Consider the following 18805-nt stretch of genomic DNA (forward strand, 5'->3'; position numbering starts at 1 on the left):
TGCCCTGTTTGCCCCCCTAAAGCTTTTTAACAAAAATGTTTTGTCTGTTTTATTTCTGCCATCTTTTTTTGAGTAGTCTATAGAAACCAGTAACGAAAACATTTTAGATTATTGTGATTTTCAACTCCAATAAGGGTAACACCCTTATTATATTTCTCTAGAAAATATAATAAGGGAATCATATTCGCTTGCTGGATGCTTAAAAATAATATAGTAACACCCGTTGTAATGTAAATGTTAATTAGCTGTTACGTGATAGTAAATTTATTTAACTAATATGTTATCAAAAAATCATATATACTTTATACACGATGAGCGATGTCCAAGTTATAAAAGCGCACGCGCATGTAACCTCTTTGCATTTGGTGTCGTTTGTCCCAGGGCGTAAGTAACACATTTTGATCTGTTTCTATTGAGTGTGCTATGCTGGTTGAGTTTTTGTTTTAATTTTATTAATGTTCTTGTGTTAAATTTATTTTACGTTGAGATTATAGTGAATTAAGATTTATATTGTCTTTTGTTTTGTAGTGAGCCAGGGCGCCTGCTGACTCGTGGCCTGCGACCGCCTGGTGAGTAAAATTTATTATTTTAATTTTGAATGTAATTTTCATGTGTTCGAGGTTATTGTGTTTTGACTACCACCATTGTAGTTAATATTAAATCTTGTTTATTGGTATTTTTAAACTGAAAGTTTCACAACATACACATAAAAGCATTTAAATATTTTTTAAAATTTCATTTGTGGCGTTACTTATTGTCTCTTGTAAATTGTTTTGTTATAAAATTTACTGTAAGTTATCCTTAATTTGAAGTTTAAAGAAATTTCATTTACCGTAACAGTTTTTTTTGGTTCACATCACGTACCTACCGATTATATTTCTTTCACTTACATAATTTAGTTCATCTATTCTTACTTGAATCTTTTTGTACCATGCATAGTTAGCGAGGTTAACGGGATCACGTGTCACAAGATTCACCCACCTATAACTTAAGCGGGTTGGGTGCTTGGGTGAGATTTTTAAAAAAAAATTTTGGTAAAGATGTGAGAGAGAAGTACCTAAATTTGGGGTGCGGGGGGAGGGGGAGGGGGGGGAGGGGTGTAGTAATCACCCCCCACAAATTTTGGGCTTAGGAAACGAAAAAAAAAAAAAAAAATTTTTTTTTTTTTTTTTACAGTACTTAATCTGAAAATGATCGCAAGAAATCAGTGTCTGTACTAGACATATATTACAGACAGTATATAAAGCCAAGTTTTAAAAAAATGCTAATAAAATAACGCACATTCACGCAAAAATAAAAAACCTAAAAAGTAACGGCTTTTTAACTTATAATTTGCACTTGATCACTGTGAACACACACTGTTCTGGCAAAATCCAAATTCGAAATGGCCGATTGCGTTTATACTTTAAACAATGAATAGTAGAGAATAGAGATGTGAAAAATAATCTATTCTGTGAAAGTGAAAAAATCGATTATTTTAGTATTCGATTTTAATCCGATTTTAAATCCGATTTTGTTTTCGATTTTGAGTTTCAGTTGAACAGTTATTTAAAAAAAATATTAATATACGGTTAGTATATTAATATTTATATAACCTAACCAATCTAAATAATATTTATTTTTGTGGACAGCTCCGATCTAAATAGTAATTGTTTATTCAAGCCTCGGCTTCTCAGCGTCCTGGTCGCCTTCGGCGACCAAATATTCATATACTAACTCTAACCTAACCAATCTAAATAATATTTGTTTTTGTGGACAGCTCCGATCTAAATAGTAATTGTTTATTCAAGCCTCGACTTCTCGGCGTCCTGGTCGCCTTCGGCGACCAAATATTCATATACTAACTCTAACCTAACCAATCTAAATAATATTTGTTTTTGTGGACAGCTCCGGCGCTACGGGAAATGCAGCCCCTCCACCCTTGCGTACCAAAGCACAGGCATTTTATTCAAGCCTCCGCAACCTCGGCTTTTTGGTCGCCTCTGGCGACCAGCCTCAGCCGCTACAGCTTTCATAATGCCTGTGCTTTGTTACAGCGGGTGGGGGCTGCTCTTCCTCCGCGCCTCCGATTATTTATATACACTCTAGGGGTAAGACAGACAAGACCACGTGGATAGTGGGGTGCTCTGATTCGGTTTTGGGTACTATTTGAATAATTTAACAGTTATTTAAAAAAAATATTAATATACGGTTAGTATATTAATATTTATATAACCTAACCAATCTAAATAATATTTATTTTTGTGGACAGCTCCGATCTAAATAGTAATTGTTTATTCAAGCCTCGGCTTCTCAGCGTCCTGGTCGCCTTCGGCGACCAAATATTCATATACTAACTCTAACCTAACCAATCTAAATAATATTTGTTTTTGTGGACAGCTCCGATCTAAATAGTAATTGTTTATTCAAGCCTCGACTTCTCGGCGTCCTGGTCGCCTTCGGCGACCAAATATTCATATACTAACTCTAACCTAACCAATCTAAATAATATTTGCTTTTGTGGACAGCTCCGGCGCTACGGGAAATGCAGCCCCTCCACCCTTGCGTACCAAAGCACAGGCATTTTATTCAAGCCTCCGCAACCTCGGCTTTTTGGTCGCCTCTGGCGACCAGCCTCAGCCGCTACAGCTTTCATAATGCCTGTGCTTTGTTACAGCGGGTGGGGGCTGCTCTTCCTCCGCGCCTCCGATTATTTATATACACTCTAGGGGTAAGACAGACAAGACCACGTGGATAGTGGGGTGCTCTGATTCGGTTTTGGGTACTATTTGAATAATTTAATAATTTTCGGAACCATACATTAATTAAAACATGAAGTTAATGTAATGTATGTACATTTGACAAGTAATGCTTAAATTAGGTTCAACTATAAAATTAACAAATGAGGAAATAATCGATTCGATTAGGTTCAACTTTAAAAATAACAAATGAGAAAATAATCGATCCAATTAATTTACCGAAAATGTCACATCACTTATAACCAATAGAAAACGACAATGACACATCACTCATAACCAATAGAAATCGAGAATGTCACATCTCTTATAACCAATAGAAAAGTAGTTAGATAATGGCGGATTGTTTATAATTTCAATACAATTGACAAAAGTTAAAAAAAATTTTTTAAAATACTTTGACGCTTATCCTAAAGCTAAAATCACTTGGAGGTGTTCCAATCAAGGGTCCCCGAGACTCCTGCATAATCAGTATCATCAAATTCCAACGCATGGATATCAACCCCAACCCAAAATTTTTGTTTCCGGCTCGCAAAATTTGTGGGGGGTGATTACTACACCCCTCCCCCCCTCCTCACCACCCCCGCAACCCCAAATTTGGGCGCATCGTTTTCGAATCGTTACCACTTAAGCTATTATTAGACGTGTTAAGAGCAATTTTTTTATACGTGTTTTTTGTTTCCAGGCATTGAGGAATGCCGCCGGCAGCAGGCCCGCGACCCGATGTGCGACCGCCACCGTGGGTCTCCTCACGGCCGGACGATCACTTCACTGGCACCGCACCGCTGTCGTCGCTCCTCTGCGAGAAACGATCACGTAGTGCCTAGTTAGATACTTAGTTAGGACTTTTATGAACCTGTAAGTATACAAGTAGTCCTGGTCCTACCTCAGTGGTAAGGCAGGCGTTACATTACGATATTCAGTTATTAAAAAAAAATAACAAATAGTTTGAGGTAACAGTTGATAAGTTATCAAATTGGTAGTCACCTCCAAATTGGCTTTGGAATATGGCGCCTTTTTTATTATTAATTTCCAATTTAAAGCAATTTTTGTGTGTATAGACACATGTGTAATAATTGTCTAGTATTTCAAACTCAAACTCAAAATATCTTTATTCATGTAGGTAAACAAGTACACTTATGAATTGTCAAGTTAAATTAATTGTAAATTTACATTTACTACCAGTTTGTAAAGTATATAAAGTAATATTTATAAAAGAAATAGTAATATTGTATATTATTTGACACAGTTGCTAAGATGAGTATGTTAGGAACATATCCATTGCCATATTATACTTTAAACTTTTTGGTTTTATAATAATAATAATAATAATAAAGCCTTTAATCAGATAGAAAATTTTTACATAATTTTTATAAACTATTAACACTAGTGAGTCGGTGACACCGACAACCCATCTGTTTGCCCAACTTTGGCAAAGGCCTTACTTTTTGGTTTTATGAGTTTTTTATTTTTCAGGTAACAATATTAAGAGGCGCAACCTGACCAAGGACCTGGAAAATATCACTATAAACTATATACACTTTCGCGATAATAGATTAAGACATTATTATAAATGGAGAGAGACTTTTTTTTAATTACTTGTTAAACTCAAACGTATTCTGATGTAAGTTTAAGAAACATTTAGATTTAGTTTAAAATTAATATATTTTAGTTGTGTGCTGTATTTGTTTCATTCTATTTCTGAACGTCTCTTCAATGATAATGTAAAGCACTTTGGGTCGGCTTGTTTCGACAAAGCTGTGTACCGTCACCTACAATCTGCGCTTACAAATCACTGTGTTGACGTCTACCCTGAAACGTGCTAGGCCGCTAGGGATATTATATACAACTACTCGTTCTTAGCCACTGGGGCCTTCAAGTCAAGCCAAGTCAAAAATCATTTATTCATGTAGGTAACACTTATGAACGTCAAAAAAAGAAATATACATTAAGGCTTAGTTACCGCGCGGTACAAGATCAATATAAGTGTGGTTTTACAGTGACGCTTCTGTCCGCGCGGGTGGTAAGCGCGCGGATGACCCGCTCGAAACTATAAAACTAGTTTTAAAGCTAGTCGCGCGGTTAGCCGCCTCGTACAGTCGTGATCGGTTTGCCGGCTCATACAGTCGTGATGAGACTTCTCGTATTTATTATACTATATTACTTATGGAAAAAAAGGCAACGACGACGACGTATACAAGTACATCCTTACAATGCCACTAGATTGCTGAGAGGCGCGTTCTCTACATCGTTTGCGGATTTAAGAGAACATAGTGACAAGTTCTTTAAACATTTTCGTCTGTCTATAACAACATTTGATGAATTACTCTGCAAGATAGAACATAATTTAAAAAGATCAAGTTTACGTCGAGCACCTATAGAACCAGTTGAAAAGTTGGCGATTACCTTAAGGTAAGTGGCATGAAAAATACTATTTAATTTTTAGTAATTACTTTATTTACAAATTTAAACAATCAAAAAAACAAAACTCGTTGAAATGTAATTAATAGAAATTGTCGTTTTCTGATGCAATATTTGGAAAGTGCTGTATTTCTTCACAGCTTTGCTGAACAGAATTATTGACTGTTGAATGAGGATCATATTGATTTGCTGTTTGATAGCCTTGCTGAGTGGTGGTACTAGACATTGATTCGTTGATAGCGTTTGGTTTGAAAAATATGATGAATTGGTTGCACACATTACAGAAGAATTAGAATCATTTTCTGGTGACATGACGGTGTAATATTGACTTGCTGATTGATAACCTCGTTGCGTAGTAGTATCATTAGAATGATTGGTTGTTGATGTTGTAGTAGAATTTGAGTTATGTTCTGGTGACAAGATGTTGGACGTCGACGTAGTGCCACTTGAAGTTGGCGCGGAGAGATCCATGGCGATTTGCAATACTTTGGCACGAAATAATAGTTTTTTATAACTGTTAAAAGATTTTAGTATTGGACCTAGAGAATTAAAAAATGACAAATCGTCAGAGCTTATGTCTGGCATATTTTTGTCTAACAAATCTACCAACTTTTTCTCAAACGCGGAGTTCTCTTGTACCCGTTCATGTTTCCTCTTCCGAGTCCATGTTGGTTTATCTTGGTCAGCCACCGGAGTAGAACTGTTTTGAGAAGAGCCAGAAATTTCGTCGTTATTTACTACGTGAGCTATTGTTTCAGATGAACTTGATTGTTCATTAATGTTGTACATAGATTCTGAAACTTCGTTTTCAGTGATACGATCAAGAAAGTTTAATTCTTTGAAATAAATGTATTTTGTAACGGTTTTTGCCCCGCTACCAGATGGTGCTTTTTTCATATTAGCTTTGGTTTTGAAATATCCATCTCTTGCAGATTTCCATCTTTGACGTAAAAGCTTATCTGAAACAAAAAAAAATTGGCAAAAATAATATTTTGTGTATCACGCCTTCTCACTTGTACTTTTTATGAATCCTTTCCTACTTGGAACTTTCTACTAGTTCTAATAATTATATATATTTTTTTCAGATTCTTAGCTACTGGGAACACTTACTCCGATCTACATGTCACATACAGAATGGGCGTTACTACTATAAGCAAAATCGTCAAGGAAGTTTGCTGTGAGATATGGGAAAAACTACGCGAAGAATGCATTCCTCAACCGACAACGCAAATGTGGCAACGTATTAGTGCAGAGTTTGAGATGTATGCAAACTTTCCTAACTGTTGTGGGGCAATAGATGGTAAACATATACGCATAGTTAATCCCGCAGGTGGAGGGTCAATGTTTTACAATTACAAACATTTTTATTCTATTGTCCTTCTGGCAATGTGCGATGCCAACTATTGCTTTACTTATGTCAACATTGGTTCTTGTGGGAAAAACTCTGATTCCACCATATTCCAAAACAGTGTACTATTTCAACAGTTAGAAAGAAATAATTTAAGGTTACCGGCTCCAAAGTACCTGCAAGGATCTAATATTGTGGCACCTCATATAATAATTGGTGATGGTGCATTTGGCATATCGAACTATGTGATGAAACCTTATCTTCGAAATGATATGAGCCACAAACAGAAGATATTCAATTACCGTCTAAGTCGTGCCAGAAGGTACATAGAATGTACATTTGGAATATTATCAAACAAGTTTAGAGTGTTTCACACTCCAATGAACGTGAGCTTCTCCAACGCAAAAACTATAGTTAAAGCTTGTTGCGTATTACACAATTTTATCAGAGTGCGAGACGGCTACAATGGAAATGACTTATTAAGCATTAGTGGTTTGATTGACATGAATCTTCAGCCAGTTTCTAGAACAGGAAACACACTACGCGAAGTGTTTGCCGATTACTTTATATCGCCTGCTGGCAGTGTTTCGTGGCAAGACAGACAAATATTCTAGAGGTACCTACCTAGTACCTATTTGAAAGAACTTATTAGTGGAATTGAATTCATTGTCGTCCTTTCAAGTATAGACTATAGTGATGATTCATAGTCATTTATGACTAATCTAATGTGTTTTTTCTGCAAGTAAACCGTTGAAGAGTGTTCAAATCATCAAAAATCCACAATCTTATTTTTAAATCCATAAAGATAGTGCTCCAACAAGTAAAATTGATCAATTTACCTTATCTTACCCTACATATCGATTGAAATCTTACCCTACATATGTTTAACGACGACTTTTATACCAACATAATATAAATTTTATATTATAAATGTAATTGATAAAAATACAAATTTTATAAACATACCTTTGTCTTTCTTTATGTAATTTTCTCCAAAGATTGCTTCTCCAACTTCTTCCCAAGCCTTATTTTTTGCGTCTTTGTTTTTGTATAATTCGTTCGATGGATCCCACAGCAACGGTCGAAAGCGAACTTCTTCAATCAATCGACCCGTATCGATATAATTCGCATTCATTTTGGCGACGACGGTACGCATGCGCGCGTCCGACCGGCGAGACTGTGCAACGCACACTGAACACAATGACTCCTCGCCCGCACGCGGTTGAAAAGCGCGGCTGAATTGCCGTCAACGCGGGCCATCCGCGTGACTATGTAATGATCCATGAGACGCAAAGCTCGTGGCCCGCGACGCTTACCAACTGCGCTGGCGAAAGCGTCACTGTAAAACCACACTAAACGGTAATTATCGTCTACATTACCGCGCGGTACCGCACGCCAACGCGCGGTACGCTCCGACCCGCGTGCAAGATCTTGAACCGCGCAAGGTTTTGCAAACCTGTATCGACCTGTTCAGTTGATCCGCGCGGCTTGAGACGGAAAGACACATAGATCGATGCAAAATGAGTACCGAAGATGAAATTGTGCCTATCGATTTGCTTATCGACGAAATCGAGAAAAGATATGCAATTTGGAATCTCAATTCTAAAGATTATCCAAATAAAATAATAAAAAGAAGGTTAAAAAATTTATCTTCGTGTAACCTCAAGTCGGGATACAAAGTGACAAACAGGCTGGAAGAAAGTCTGTCACTTAAAATTGGATGCACCCAGTATCGTCTTTGTCTTCTTCTGCGACGTCTGAGTCTTCTATAGAAAATCCATAAGCAAATTGCCTCCTCCACGTCCATTGTCAATCAATGTTGAAGCCACACTGGCGCGCGTACATATACCGTGCGGCTACGCGCGGTCATCTGAACTTAGCCTAAATGCTTCTAATTTTACATTAACTGCCAGTTCTCAAATCAAGGGCGTAGAACGGAAGAGAAGAACTGGCAATAAAATCTCCGCCACTCATTTTAAGTTTTTTGTTTTACACAACGTTTGTTAGGAGCTGCAACCATTCCACCATGTTCCACATGACATCTTAAGTAATGAATAAAATAAATTAAAAACAAAGATTTGTCCTCTAAAAGCAGGAGGCATGGTGAAATAGGAGCACGCACTTACATTCTCGTGGGAACAACACGCAAAGACATAGTCGAAACAACTAACATCACCGCATACACGAATTCAAGTACGACCAGTCACCACAAGTAGCACCCGAGTCACGAGTATGGCGCATGGCCAGTCATCGGCCCCTTCGTGACAGTAAGGGGTTAGACTACTCAAGGATCCCTTAGGGTTGGAGGAAGCGCATAATATACTTCCTCTACAAATAAGATACACTTTTGCCATCATAATATGTGAAAACAACTCTTCAATATTATCTCTTATATACCAAAGTTATTTTAGTAAACTAAATAAACAGCGAAGTACAAATGTAATTAAAAATACTACTCTGACTTCGCTCAATGGAGCGTCGAGGTTGACTATTTTCTTTTGAACAGTTTTATGTATAGTTTGCTTTATTAAGGTTTTATAAAATTGTTTGTGAATTTCGATCTCTCGTAAAAAGTATTTGAAAAAAATATTCTGTTCAAAAAATTAATAACGCGTTATTATTGTTTTAAAATTTAATATATTAAATCACAATTTTTCTTTAGTTGTAACCTATTTGAGCGATGGGTTAAGGCTAAGTTCAGATGAGCGCGCGTAGCCGCGCGTCGCCGCGCGGTTGGAGCATTCACATGACGGTATATGTACATTGTACGCGCGGCAGTGTGGCTTCAACATTGATTGACAATGGACGTGGAGGAGGCAATTTGCTTATGGATTTTATATAGCAGACTGAGACGTCGCAGAAGAAGACAAAGACGATACTGGGTGCATCCAATTTTAAGTGGCAGACTTTCTTCCAGCCTGTTTGTCACTTTGTATCCCGACTTGAGGTTACACGAAGATAATTTTTTTAACTATTTCCGGATGTCAGTTGCATCCTTTGATTTTTTATACGATTCTATTGAAAATGATTTAAAATCCAGTGAAGATGCTATAAGATATTACATATCACCAAATACTTAATACCATATCTTCGGTACTAATTTTGCATCGATCTATGTGTCTTTCCGTCTCAAGCCGCGCGGATCAACTGAACACGTCGATACAGGTTTGCAAAACTTGTGCCGCGCGCGGCCGCGCGGAAGCGCGCGGTTCAAAATCTTGCGCGCGGGTCGGAGCGCGCCGCGAGTTGGCGTGCGGTACCGCGCGGTAATGTAGACGATAATTACCGTTTATATTGATCTTGTACCGCGCGGTTCGTAGTTCCGCGCGGTACCGCGGTACGCGGTCATCTGAACTTAGCCTTAAGCTAGTATACAAAAAAATGGTGCGTGTACTTATGTACGCGCGCAAGAAGTTATACTTCTTTGGCTTTCTTTATTTTTTTTAAATATTAAATAATAAATAATAAATATTTAGCGTTAATAATTTAACAATATTTAATATTTAGTATATTATTCAATTATTAATTATTATTTTATTATATTATTAATTCGATTTAATAACTAGGTATGTTTCATAACCTTTTAACTAAGTAACAATAGGTCTTTGTGAAAAAGCATTGCTAAATTTCTTTGAGAAAGTATCTAATTAAAACTCCTGTATTTGTTTAAAAGGTACTACAAATGTCATTATGGTCATTCAAAATTCTTGGCATAGCTGCTAACGTCACGCATATTCTATTTCTTTTTTCTTGTAGATTGTCTTATTCGCATCTCGCTCGCGCACGCTCGGCGCCCATACTGATAATTTTGTGTCACGGTCCGCGCGCATCGTAAAATTTCACTCTCATTAATTTTTCATAACGCGCCTAAAGAAGTATAACTTCAAAAAAGTTATTTATGTTTCGCGTTTCTTTTGTTTTACCATTTTGATTGTGAACGAATATTCCTATATTATCCAATAATTTCAAGTAGACTCAAATCAATGACACCAGACAATAAAACGACGAAAGTAATATAAGGGTGGCATAAATAAAAGACTTAAATATAAAAAGTATTATGAAGTGTCAGAGGCCGGCCGTTAGTACCTATTTGAAATCTTGTAATATTAGATAGTGATGTTACACACCATTTTCAACTAGTGATGTATTATTTATGTCTAAATGAAACGATAACCTGTTGGGAGTTCCTTGACACTTCAATATTGGAAATTCAGGATTCTGATAAATACATATTCCTGAGAGGGTTAGTGGCTTCAGCGTGCGACGGTTATCCCTGAAGTTGTAGGTTCGAACCCCGACTGTGCACCAAAGGACTTTCCATCTATATGCGCATTCAACACTCACTCATACTGTGATAGAAAATATCGTGACGAAACCAGCATGCCTTAGGCCCAAGTCAACGGCGTGTTTCAGGCACAGAAAACTGATCACCGACTTGCTTTAGAAAAAACAAATGCGCACGAAACAAATACAGAAATTAGCCCAGACCTAATAGGTTGTAGATCCACTGGATGTTTTTTTAATCATTAATAGTTGCTTGTATAAGGTTACAACACAATATAATACAATAAGGTTTTTGTTTAGCTATTTGGATGTTTTGAGAAGTCAAAGTTTGAGGAACGTTAATTCAAATGTCTTAGGAAAGTTTCCGCGAGATATTTGATGTCGGAAACAAGTTACGATTATGATTGTATTTGCTTTATTTTAAAGACGTGTGCAAATTTTGTTATAAAGAATTTATTTAAATTTTTAAAATTATATCATACTTTATTATAATTTTATAGGTAAATTGATGGTCGATAGTCCGTTTGCCGACCACATCCCTGCGAAGATCGGGAATGACAACAGTGGGACGAAATTGGCAAGGGAGAGTCTAATAAAATATGTAGATTTGATGACTTGTCACATTTTTTGCGACAAATCGGAGTTCCAATGTTTTTAGCCTTTACAGACATTTCTCGCTTTTTATTAAGATTGGTAACGAGTTCGGACACTCCGCGTTCAATATTAAAAGGGTTTAACATTAATAATTTCCGCTAAATAATTGTGTTTGGGTCATTTTTTTTTGTGATGATTACGTTTGGAGATTTTTCAAACCTTTGTTTAATCAAATGCTTAACGTTTAGTAAATATGTGCCTGAAAACGTTGAATATGTAAAAGTATTCAAAACATCTAATATATAAAATTCTCGTGTCGCGGTGTTTGTTTAAACTCCTTCGAAACGGCTTGATCGATTCTCATGAAATTTTGTTTGCATATTGGGTTGTCTGAGAATCGGACAACATCTATTTTTCATCCTCCTAAATGTTAAGGGTACTCCACCCCTAAATTATTTGTTTTTATATTTATGATACAGCATTAAAACTACTACCCCTGATTTTCATCCCTCTACGATCAACCCCTATTTTATTATAAATGGTATACATGGCAAAACGACGTTTGCCGGATCAGCTAGTGTTTCTATAAAATCTTAGACTTAGGAAGTATTTGTCCTAAAATCAATTCAATTAATCAAACATTGTCATTAGAATTCAGTATATAAAACGTTAAGCAGTTAATAAGTGGTCAGGGTTCATATTATTGCTACATATTTCAACATAAAAGTCCGCCACGAATCAATAGTTCAATCTGTGGCAAGTGGCTGGCCATTCTATCAGCGATTAGCTTTGGTCTAGCGACCACCCATTCTTGCCTTTCACTAATGTTTTATGTGCAAGTGCACTATTATCACGTGATGTATTCTGTAAGAATTTTTGTAGTATTTAAAGAAAGTGGTGGGTAGAAAACATTAAAACAATGAACTATTGGAATATTAATATCATAAACAAAACTGATGCTCAGATGTTTGTTTAGGACACAAATAAATATAGTAGATAGTTAAATCAACCCCGAGTCGTTTTAAAAACTAAATCATCATATTGGGATTTTGTCTTTTTTTGTCCAATTATAATTACGCTGTGTTGAAAAGAGGCAGGTGGATACTTTAGTTTAAATGCAATTGCGATTTGGTTTTTATGAAAATGAGGATCTGTAAATGTTATGTATCGTGTACCATACCCTACTAGTTCTAGTTATTATCATTTGTATAAAACTAAGACTAAAGTAATTATAAAATTGTGGTGGAATGTTGAAATTTGTTTATCGTTTATTTTATTTTCTAGAAGTTGATTTCTATTGAATTATTTAGTTTTTACTTTAAAGTGTTAAGTTGTAGTTTGTTTGTTTTCTTATCTACTTATGTAATTAATAATCTTATGTTTTCTGGTTCGTATATTTTGTTTAACAATGCAATCTGTTTTGGCTTTGTACTTTGTCTAAACGTTTTTTTTTCATAAATATAATCAAATGTCTGTAATAAATTAATAAATATAATCAAATGTTTTTTTGTAAAAACATGAAACCAACATGGTATCAAAGTAGAAGATAGCAACCGATATAAATTAAACCTGTTGTGATTTAACAAATGTAAAATCGGATAAAACCATCTAAACAAAAATGCTCAGCATTTAAATGCTATCCTCGATCCATCCATGACTCGCCGGTCGTCGTGAAGAATCGGCCGAGGTCCATTATGATAATGAAAGTGACTCCCGTTTGTCTTAAAGTCGTAGCTCAATTTGCAAGGCGAGAGATAAACGCTGTTAAACTGTCGAAGTTCGTGACAAAGCCTGAATAATGCAGATTACACTGAGAAAAATACGGCCACAGTCAAATCTGCATATTTTATTGGTCCCTATTCCGCATACTTTATTCGCATCACTCGCGTCGCATCTCGTCTAAATGAGACGGAGACGTGAGGTTGGCACAAATATATCAATGACCAGATTCGCTTTACTTTTAAATTTAAAAATAATGAGTAGTTAATGTTACTTAAATGTGTAGATTTGCGTTTCAATACACGTAAAGGCGACAGACTAAAGATTAGACGTATGCAATCAATTTTAAGGGAATTTAGTAAAGAACATTTCATATAATAATCGATTGTTGGCATAAGGTTTACATTTTAGAATATTATTGTAAGAGGTGTTAAAAATGAAATAAGGATTTTTATTACTTTGAACTAAGCTTTTTTGAGAAAAGAGAGTAGAATGTATTTGCATTTGCAATATACCATAGAAAAAAAAAACATGGCGATTAAAAAGAGTGGCGGAAAGTTTATTGCCAGTTCTTCTCTTCCGTTCTACGCCCTTGATTTGAGAACGGGCACTAAATGTAAAATTAGAAACATTAATATGTATTTCTATACTGACAAGTCATAAGTGTACAATGTGTTACCCATATGATTAAATGATTTTTGAATTTGAATTTTGAATCAAAAATAAGTATTTTGTCTTTGAAATAAATTAAGCGCGGTTAAAATTACCGAATCCATATCAAAACCGATTGAGGGTAACAAACTCGTATACATATTTACCATCTTAAGCTATTTAAAGGAAAGACGGATAATAAAGTGAGGTTTTCTCAAATCCAGGGTCCGTTGTTATTTTTCTACTTGTGATCGTTTCTAAGGAATTTCCTTTGTGAACGCAACGGACTTCCTGCGTTAAGTCAATTTTATCCATGGTCAATATAAGTGTTTGATGTTGGTACTTTTATCTTTAATAAAATTTACGTTCTGTTATACGCGTATATGTTTGTTGTAAGCGCGAAACGAGTTTTGTTGTAATTTCTATATCGCGAAACTGCACACGCGAAATTGCAAGACGATATTATATATACATACAAAGTTATTATTATATTAAGGGTCTGTTTCACAATGTATGGATAAAGTACCAAATGGCTATGCAACACATAAATTATTTGGAAGATAAATTGTGCTATTTGACATTCATCGGACTCCAAACTTATGATGTACGTGAACTTATATGTGACGAACGGCGCTATCTGACAATCGTGAAACGCAACAATAGTGTTTATCCTACAAATAAGTAATAAATAGCTAATTTGGAACCTATCCGTACATTGTGAAACAGACCCTAAATATATTAAACTCTCATGTGACGGTGATTGTGACTAAACTTCAAAATCGCTCGATCGATTGTAACGGATTATTTCATGTTATAAGAAAAAAATCGTTCTAATAACTAGCTTATAATAATGGCCTACCACAAAAAAAAAACTTATTTTTTTATGATAAAACATTGATATGTAACCTTTAATTTTCACCAGCACCAACCACCAATACCAATATAGTACCAATGTTTGGTTTCGCAAAGCAACTTTAACCGGATCAGATAATATTATGTATTATAAAAGATTTATTTAAGATTCGAAGCTATTATTACAAGATTAAATTTATATTCCTTGCGTAGGTTCTGCGTAGAAAATAAATGTAAATATGTATATATTGTCATAGAGAAATGAATGAATTTATTTCATGTAAACATAATACGTTAAAAAAACAAAATGTGTTACAAGACTTATTATTAATATTTACAAACTTATTGAAAATATTTTTTGTTGTTTGTACCTTTTCATATTATTATTAAATCAAAATAAAAATCACCCCATTTTATTTTTATTTATGAAAGAACGAGAAATCTCAAACTTTGAAAAAACATAATTTCAAAAGAATTCCTTAAGTGGATTTTGGCAAAATCGCTCTGTTACACGCCTCTTCTGTCTACGTTTCTTTATCTCTAAAATCTTCTCTCAAAGGGCGAGCCTGGAACGCTCAAGGGCATTATTTATCTGATTATTTCTTTTATATGGCGTTCGGGGCTTATCATTCGGTAGCTAAAAGAATACCAAAAGATTTTTCACCATTGTCTTAAATTAATAATTTTAATATTCATTTCTAAATTTAAATAACACTGTTTTTAAAATAAAATTTAAATCTGAACTCTAGCCGGCCTTAAAAACTTTTTCATATCTAAAACAAAATCGTGTAGCGTTGGGTATTTGAAATTGGAATGTGTTTTTAAAAAAAGTCTCTAAAAGCTATCCCTTTCCGAGTAATATTTCGAGGTGTAAATTTAATAAAATTTGTATACTATATATCGATTAGGATTGAAGTGCTTCATGTTCAGAGAAGCCCGGCCGGGGTTTAGGCTATTAGCCCTGTATAAATAACGACCGTCGTGTTTCAAAGGATTACGATTTTGCTTGTTCGGCTGATGAAGGTCCGTATAGAGATTTTATATTATTATTTAATTAGCTAATCTTAGCTTAATAAATCTTCCGAGCTTTGGCCTTTTTATCCTTGATAGCTTATCGTTAATGAGCATTGAATTGTATTTACTTTAAGGATAAAACTACTATATGGAGTTACGAAAAATTTCTTATTAGTGGCCAGAATAAAGTAAATTATTTTATATTATTGTCTTTTATTGACATAACTTTTACACATTTAAAGAAAACCCTTCTTTACCGGATTGAAGTTATGTATTATTATAAATTTAATATTTTTTTTCCGACGTTTTGCGTACTTTACACCGTAAGTAACCGTACCGTACCGTTACCGTTACCGTAACCACGCGAAACGTCGCAAAAATTTAAAATTATGTAAAATTATTGTAAATTTATAATAATACCTAACTTCAATCCGATAAAAAAGTGTTTCCTTTATTTTATAGTGTTTATTATAATAAATCACACTGTTAGAATATAACATGCTAGAGTTGCAATAAAATATTAAAATTATAAATTTAATAAGAGCCTTAAATTTATGAGATGTGAACAACAAATTGTCCGTAAATCGAAAATCAGAGTTTGACACTTCAAGGTTTTCTCGAACACGATTGTCATCAGTTCGACGATTAAGCGTATTCATCGCGTTTACGTTGACGTCCAGAGATGCAACAGGAGCGCGATTGGAGGTTCATGCGCATGCGTAGGCGGGCGGCCGCGGCGGGCGGGCGGCATACAGCCTCCACGCTCCTTGTTAATGAATCGTCGGTGGCCGTGCTTCGAGCTGCGTCCGACGCGTGGCTAAAAGTTCCGCTCCCTCGCGCCCTCTCACGAGGAACCGGTGTCGCAAATACTGTCAAACTGAGGTGAGTTCGAACTTTCTTTGTTTTCGTAATAAATCATGGAACTTCGTACAACTTTTTAATACCGTGACAATAATGATTAATCTTTTGTTTATTAATAATAGGGTTTATAGACAATTTAATTTCCCAGTTTTTCATTAGGATTTACGTGCCGTTTGTATTGTTCGCCGATACAAAGGGACTGTCAAAGTTATGAATGAAGTGTCGATGAATAAAAACTCTGGTCGATGTTATACGAAAAAATAACTGAGAATACTTCCAGTGACAACGTTTTGATGTAGGTCTCCTTCACACCGCCTATTGTGGCCAATAATAACTTTTCTCATTTCTCTGACCTATTTGTAGCGTCAACACTATAAAAACAACAATACCCCGTCAGTCATAATTAATTATTGTTGAATAAAATTATGGTTCTAATTAGTTCGAAATTTGAAATATTTATAATTGTATATTTGAAATTGCATAACGATTAAGTTTAACGTAAAAAATTAAAAACTTGAATGTTTTATTTTTTGTTGTTTCTTTTGTTTTTTGTTTTAATCAAGGTAATTTTGATTCTTATTTTCATAAAATCGCGTTAGCTTATACCGCCGAACTGATTGCAATGAATTATAGTAGCAATACCCTTCCTCGAGTGTTATTTCCCCGGTCGTTAATATGTAGAACAAAACAAACAAAGCTTTTTGAAATATTTTATGGGGCCAAAAGATATATTTTTATTAATTGGTTATTTATATTAAAAGTTGTTTATTTAAGATCCAATAGGTACTTCAATACCAGACGCATGTTTCGTACGGCTGGATTTTTTTTAATTTGAAGGTTATATTTTAGTCAGGGGTTTACCTATATCTTATATAGGTATTATACTATTGGTGACAGAATTTTTATTTTGGAGTTTTAAAGTGATTCGTTTCAAATATACAAAAAATTAAGTCATTATATTGATATAAAAATATCGATTTAGGGTGTATATATGAACAGTTATTTATAATAGTATTTCGAGTTCAAGGATATGTATCCTGAAACAAAATGTGGTAATACCCAAATTCAAGAATTATCTTACTTAAATTATCAGTACAAACTTAAAGATTGCATTTTACGAAAAAGAGTATGGTCTTTCCAAAAACGCCGGAAATGCACCCTTTGCATTATGAGGTTTCATGGGCAGCGATTGTCATCTTTATGAACTGACAAGCGGTCTCACTTATCCTTTTAAATAAAATAAACTAATTCGGTAGAAGCGTGATTTACAGATTAATTTATGTAAGCGGTTTACATAACACCTTTCTATACAATTTAATAATTATTTATTTATTTATTTACACTTTGTTGTTTTATGATATAAAAATTTAACAAAATTACAAGTAAAGGAAAGGCAACCGGCGGCCTTATCGCTTTCGAGCGATCTCTTCCAGGCAACCACTGTGAGAAAAGAAAAAAAAGAAAATGTATTAAATTACATAAGGTAGGCAAAAAGTGCAAAAATACATGTATTACATATTCTTGTAAATAAAAAGAAACTAAACAGGAACAAAAAAAACAAACTAAACTAATAAAGGATACATTAAAAAAAATTATACTAATAATAATAAAAAGTGCACATTAATCATTTTAATTTAATTTAAGATCAGTCTCACGTCGGTTACTTTAATCAATGTCGGTTTATTACTTAATGTACAGAATCTAAATGATAAATAGTATATAGATTATAGATGTTATATAGTCTATATTTGAACTATTCATAGCAAATATAGATCATATTTTTTCAATTTGATCCTTTCACCGTAAGATTGAGTCCAACCAAACAAACAAAGTCCGACATTCCATATTAGTATACATTAACCACCGCTGGTAAATTCCCTTTAACACTAAACCTAAAGCATTTTAAAATATCGTCGCAAATTTGTAGGATTTTTATAAAAAGATTAAGTTTTTATTTCGTCCTCGCCATTGAAGTTTAGCGAAGTAGCAGCTGGCCTGTTAACCCGTTTAGAGCCAACAAAAAATCTTGAACAATGTGAAATGTATGCAGCACTTAGTAATGCGAACAAAAAACGCTGAATAATGAAAATATGTACTTGAAGATCACGTTATAGACGTTACTATTGTTAGAAGGAAACACAATAGTTTTCTGGCAATTTCTTAAGGAACTGATAAATATATATATATATATATATATATATATACCTAACGTATAAGCCTAATTAAACGTACAATTTGAACCAATATTAATTACAATTAAGTCCTCTTTTTTAACAAAATGCGATGTTAGAGTTTCAGTTTTTGAAATTAATAAACTCTGAAGCGC

General features: G+C 34.5%; 2 protein-coding genes, 1 long non-coding RNA gene and 1 pseudogene across 3 annotated transcripts in view; 3 read left to right on the plus strand and 1 right to left on the minus strand.

Annotated features, from left to right (window-relative positions):
* Positions 1-287: 287 nt before the first annotated feature.
* Positions 288-4415, plus strand: LOC125060486. The gene is made up of 4 exons (XR_007118867.1): positions 288-384; positions 529-569; positions 3421-3593; positions 4212-4415. It is a non-coding gene; the product is annotated as an uncharacterized LOC125060486 (long non-coding RNA).
* Positions 4416-4716: 301 nt separating this feature from the next.
* On the plus strand, positions 4717-7469 carry LOC125060302 (protein ALP1-like). Its single transcript, XM_047665154.1, has 2 exons — positions 4717-5147; positions 6242-7469. Exons 1-2 carry the CDS (start codon positions 4867-4869, stop codon positions 7116-7118), a joined length of 1158 nt encoding a protein of 385 aa, XP_047521110.1. The 5' UTR covers positions 4717-4866; the 3' UTR covers positions 7119-7469.
* LOC125060304 lies at positions 5170-7856 on the minus strand (annotated as a pseudogene).
* Positions 7857-16385: 8529 nt separating this feature from the next.
* LOC125060449 (lachesin-like) overlaps positions 16386-18805 on the plus strand; it is a 70628-nt gene continuing 68208 nt past the window's right edge. Inside the window, exon 1 of the mRNA XM_047665355.1 lies at positions 16386-16500. The gene's annotated coding sequence lies outside the window, so the exon portion shown is untranslated. The remainder of the gene's footprint in view (positions 16501-18805) is intronic.

The sequence above is a fragment of the Pieris napi genome, chromosome 21, assembly GCF_905475465.1.
Source record: "Pieris napi chromosome 21, ilPieNapi1.2, whole genome shotgun sequence".
NCBI lineage: Eukaryota > Metazoa > Arthropoda > Insecta > Lepidoptera > Pieridae > Pieris > Pieris napi.

Excerpts from the sequence above, each read along its gene's own strand:
- LOC125060302 (XM_047665154.1), top strand. The coding sequence starts at position 4,867 with ATGAGACTTCTCGTATTTATTATACTATATTACTTATGGAAAAAAAGG. Across the intron at positions 5,148-6,241 it reads AAGTTGGCGATTACCTTAAG|ATTCTTAGCTACTGGGAACA; the intron begins GTAAGTGGCATG and ends TATTTTTTTCAG.